The sequence below is a fragment of the Microplitis mediator genome, chromosome 8 (genome assembly GCF_029852145.1).
Source record: "Microplitis mediator isolate UGA2020A chromosome 8, iyMicMedi2.1, whole genome shotgun sequence".
In the NCBI taxonomy this organism is placed as follows: domain Eukaryota; kingdom Metazoa; phylum Arthropoda; class Insecta; order Hymenoptera; family Braconidae; genus Microplitis; species Microplitis mediator.
The window spans coordinates 17,956,619-17,961,961 of NC_079976.1; the positions used below are offsets into that span (position 1 = coordinate 17,956,619).

At 35.0% G+C, this 5,343-nt stretch overlaps 1 protein-coding gene across 1 annotated transcript; it reads left to right on the plus strand.

Moving 5' to 3' along the window:
* The first annotated feature begins 3,102 nt into the window (after positions 1-3,102).
* On the plus strand, positions 3,103-4,080 carry LOC130673863 (uncharacterized). The gene has a single exon (XM_057479078.1). It carries the CDS (start codon positions 3,103-3,105, stop codon positions 4,078-4,080), a length of 978 nt encoding a protein of 325 aa, XP_057335061.1.
* The last annotated feature ends 1,263 nt before the right edge of the window (positions 4,081-5,343 follow it).

Consider the following 5,343-nt stretch of genomic DNA (forward strand, 5'->3'; position numbering starts at 1 on the left):
GTCGCCGCCATGGTCGTGTACACTCGAAACAACAAAAGTAAATTTTTATTTTTTTAATTTTCCACGTAATTTTAATCCTAGGCTCCGGAGAAATTGAATGTTCTGATGTGTTAGCGGTTTGTAGGGTTTCCGGTGACTGATGTTCATTGGCCATGTTGACTTTTTATAGCCACTACTGCTTTTTGTCTCAAAGACAATACCCATTATTATTATTATTGAAGAGATTTTACATGTAATCTTATAGTTACAGTTTCACCTCTAAAGTTTGCTAAATTTCCATCCTGATCTACTATTCGTAGTCTTAAATTATGTATAGCGTCTACGGAGACTGGAAGGTAAATGATGTGTGATGGTAATTCAACGATCTTAAATCCTGGTGGTACACCCGGGAAAAATTCATGGATAGTATGAACTTTACGTTCATTAATATAGGCTCCAGAAGTGATATTACACTCGATTCTGAGAACGTTGAGTTTCAAAATTGTCACCAGTAAATTTGATAAGTGAGTTTTGTTTGGTTCAAGCATACGATTTCTAAAACCCAAAAGCCGACCAATAGAATCGTCAGGTATGAAATTTACAATCTGATCGCATTTGATTTCACTTCGTAATTCGTTGTTGTTTGCTTATATGCTGATACTTAATTTTGGTAATGTCTTCTGTACATACTTTTCAATATCACCAATTTCATAACTTCCTGTTGGTATCACCACAACTCTCTCATCAACTGAACCAATAATTTCAAAACCCTTTTCAGTCCTTATCCGAGGTACCACATCTGATACATTAGTACCCTGCACATCTCTTTTTCTTTGCTTTTTAATAGGTGGTGAGATTACATAAAATTTATTAGCTCCCTCATCAATATTAGGTATTGAATTGAATGTTAATAATTCTATTAATCCTAGGACATAATTTTTTTTTTGGTGCTAACTCAATTGGAGGAAAATAATTGGCCTCCAACACCGAGGATGTACCCGTCAACGTTAACGTGAATGACTCAGCCATGACTGATGTATTATATTCTGAATACCACTCATTTATAGTTGATCGTTTAAAAACTTAAGACAAAGATGACCGCAGATAATTGTATCAAAGTCTTGATATCTTTTGTGGTTATATTTTACGCTACCAACACCGAGATATTCCATAAGATCCTGAGGTGGTTGCAGATTACCAAAACTATCAAAATAAATTACTTTATTACCTCTTTTCTTGTATGCCACCCAATGCGTTCCAGGTCTATTTTTATCATCAAGGTTTACAATAGCTGCTTCGTATTTATTAGGACCCGATTTTGGTAAATCATTTCGCATGAAAACACCTCGAAAGTATGGAATTTTAATTTCTTTAGCATATCTCAATAAATCGATATTTGTGAGTGCCCGGTGCGGTAGCTTTACTTGTTTTTTTTATTTACACTTTTAACCCCTTTATCAACATGATATGGTCTTAAATATAAACCCATTCCGCGCCTGTAAGGCTTCAAGTATAATCCTTTACCCATAGCTATTTCTTCCATTTTGGAATTGTGACGTTTGCTCTCTTCTAACTGTTGTTTAGCAGCACTTGCATCATTAACGGCTTTCGCTATTCCTGCTGCACCACCAGCTAATGCTCCTGTAGCACTAAGGCCAGCAAACAGAGGTATGAGGAATGGAAGTACTCCACCAATTTTTGATGGTACAGGCAATATACGAGGGAATCTAATATTTTTTTTCCACCAGATTTTTTAACCTCTCGACGAGCACCTTGAAGAGCTGATGTGATTGGATTATCCCCTGGATGTATAGAATTTTTTGCTGCCGTTACAATTTTTTTCAATGCAACTTGAGGTTTTTTCACTCCCTTCGCCCTCTTTTTCACCCGCTTCCCCCTCCTCTTCACCCCCTTTTTCTTTAAGCCCATTCCGAATCTTCGCTTCGTTTTTATAATTTTATTTACACTCCAAGCGGCAGCTTTTTCAGCAAAACTTGAGTCTCCCGCTTTTACACGTTGCCAGGCTTTTTCAGCAAGAATTTTATCAGCTGCGTGTCGTGCTATTAAATTTTCACGATTCTGCGAGTACGCAATATCGTGTTCTTTACATGCGGCGTCGAAAGGATTGATACCAGGATCACCACGAGCTAACCTTTCAGTCAACTTTGTACCTGGTCCACAGTACTGATACCCGGGTAGATGTAATTTAACGGGTAGCTTATTGATGATCCTGTTGACTAAACCTTTACCACAAGTTTTTTTACGTCTGCACTCCATCATAGCAACATGATCACTAACTAAATTTATATAAAAGCTGCTACTTATATTTATATAACTGAGTCTGTGACATTATAGTGAACCATCAACATGGATTTAAAAAAACAAGAGGCTAAGCTACCGGTAATAAATTTTGATAAAATTTTTCAAGGTTCTGGGTTGGAAAATAAAAATAAAAGACATGGTGCATTGTTGCCCAACAGCTTACGCGCAATATTTTGTGGACCTTCAAATTGTGGAAAAACAAATGCTTTACTTTCACTTATTATACAGCCCAATGGATTGAGATTTGAAAATATTTATCTCTACTCAAAATCCTTAAATCAACCAAAGTACAAGTTTTTGGAATCTATACTTAAACCAATCAACGGCATTGGATTTTACCCGTATAATGAGCATGCAGAAGTAATAAAACCCGAAGATGCAAAACTAAATTCACTAATGATCTTTGACGATGTAGCCTGTGAAAAACAAGATCCTTTTAGAGTATATTTTTGTATGGGTCGTCACCGGAATATTGATAGTTTTTATCTCTGTCAAACGTACACCAGAATTCCTAAACATTTGATACGTGATAATGCTAACTTTTTAGTACTTTTTCGCCAAGATGAGATGAACTTAAAGCATATATATGATGATCATGTTAATACAGATATGTCATACAGCTTATTCAAAGATCTTTGTTCAACTTGTTGGAATAATGATAAGTATGGTTTTGTAGTTGTTGATAAAGATAGTGAAGTAAACAGTGGCAGGTATAGAAAAGGATTCGATTCTTATGTCAGTATAAATTAATAAGGGAATAATAATTATTATCATACGCAATGTAAACTTGAGTCTGTCAACATGAAGCGTGAGGAGATAATAAAGCAAAGGGATATATTGCGCAAAATATCTCAGGCTAGCGATGCTATCCGACAGAAACATAAAATGTTAAAGTTGGGTAAAGATACCGCTGAAAAGGCCATGAGCGAGATGTTTAAGCCAATAGTTACACCTTTGCAAAGTCTAGTAGACTCATCACCACCAACATCAAAACAAAAAATTAAAGAAGAGATCAAACAAGAGATCAAACAAGAGAACTCATCGTTAAAGGATTTATCTGAGCATGGCAACGATGATGATAATGATGATGATGATGGTCAGAGTTTATACGATAGTATAATTTCCCAAAATAATACAGGTGCAAGAAGCAAAAATCTTGATGACACACTTTTATCAAGAACACCTACTTCAACAAGTACGCCAGCTAAAACGGGTGATTTATCGAAAAGTTACATAAATAAATTCAATAGCTTCAGTAATGAAATAGATTCACGGTATGGTGTACGCAGAAAGTTTAATAAATTATTTATCGGTGATTCTAATATTGCATTTAAGGATAATAAAATTATGGTTCAAGATAAATCATATCCAATGACTTCTGGGCTATTAGAACTATTATTTAAAAAGTCACCCATTGACTCGCTTGTCACACAGAATGACCGAAAGAAATACTTTGAAATTCTTGAAAAAACTAATACCCACAGAAAACATTACAAGGCGGATGGTGAAATTTTTATCGATTCAACAGCGAAATTTGATAATTATATTGCTGATTTTCTCGCTAAGCACAATTACTCATCATCTGGAAAGGGAATACCAAATTTAATGATAGCAAGAAAGAAGAAAACACCCATAGACTATGTATATTGGGATGATCCTAATGAACTAATTGATCGTCTTCGTCTTCTCATGGCTTCTCAAGCAGCTGGTAATCCGAGTCATACGAATGGAATAATTTCAATTATTGAAGAGTTACGAGAGGCTGAAATTATTTATTAAGCTCCCATAAAAATATTTCGTGTTATTTGAATCCTGACCAATGTTGCGGATAGACTTATACCATGAGTATTGATATTTTCGGACGTGCCTTACCATCGGGTGTAGAAATAGTTGGCCCACCAGGACGACCTGGCCAAGGATTCAAACTAACTGCTGATGGTAATTATGATATAAAAGACAAGAGATTGTGTCACATTGGCCATCCAATAGAAGATAAAGATGCCGCATCTGTAAAATTTACACTTGAATTCGTCCAGAAAGAGCTAGTATTGATGTATGATACGATACCAAAAGACCAAGCAGAAGTCATTTCACATTTGCACGCTCAAGTGGTAACATTAGAAACTACTGTTAGTAATTCAGAAAAAAATTACATAAAATTGAAAAAAGTTCTATATGACAATATTCAACGAGTCACAGAGTTAGAGGGAAATATATAGACTAGAAAAAATGGAAGATAAGAAATCGGTAATAGCTTATGAGCTTCACAAACAGGCTCGCAGAAATTATCATCGTCGTCATGTTGAGATCCGAGGATTGGATGAGACTTGGCAAGCAGATTTAGTAGAAATGATACTGTATTCAACATCCAATAAAGGTTATAAATACTTACTTACCGTCATAGATATCTTTTCAAAATTTTCTTGGGTAGTTCCTATCAAAAGTAAAAGTAGCGGTGATGTTACGGGAGCTATGAAATCTATCTTGCAACAAGGGCGGATCCCTAAAAATTTACACGTTGATCAGGGAAAAGAATTTTATAATAAAGAATTCAAGGATCTCATGAAGCGATATGGAATAAATTTATACTCAACGTTTAGCAACCTAAAGGCATCAATATGTGAACGTTTTAATCGAACGCTTAAAAATAAAATGTGGCGAAAATTTTCCGCACATGGTAATTATAAGTGGATTGATATGCTGGAAGAATTGGTAAACTCTTATAACCATACCAAACATCGTACTATTAAAATGAAACCTGTTGATGTAACTACTGAAAATGAAAAGCAGATATTGAAGAATATTTCTAAACCTCTTCGAGTTGCAGCAAAAAAACGGAAGATTAAGTTTAAAGTTGGAGATAAAGTTAGAATAAGTAAATATAAACATGTTTTTGAAAAAGGATATACACCAAATTGGACGACTGAAATTTTTACTATCAAGACAGTGCAGAAAACTAATCCTACAACACATAAACTAGTGGATTATCAAGATCAACCAATTGAAGGTGGATTCTATGAGGAGGAGCTTAGCAAAGTAAAG

Bases quoted from the DNA above. Each gene is read 5' to 3' on its own strand.
- LOC130673863 (XM_057479078.1), top strand. From the start codon at position 3,103: ATGAAGCGTGAGGAGATAATAAAGCAAAGGGATATATTGCGCAAAATA.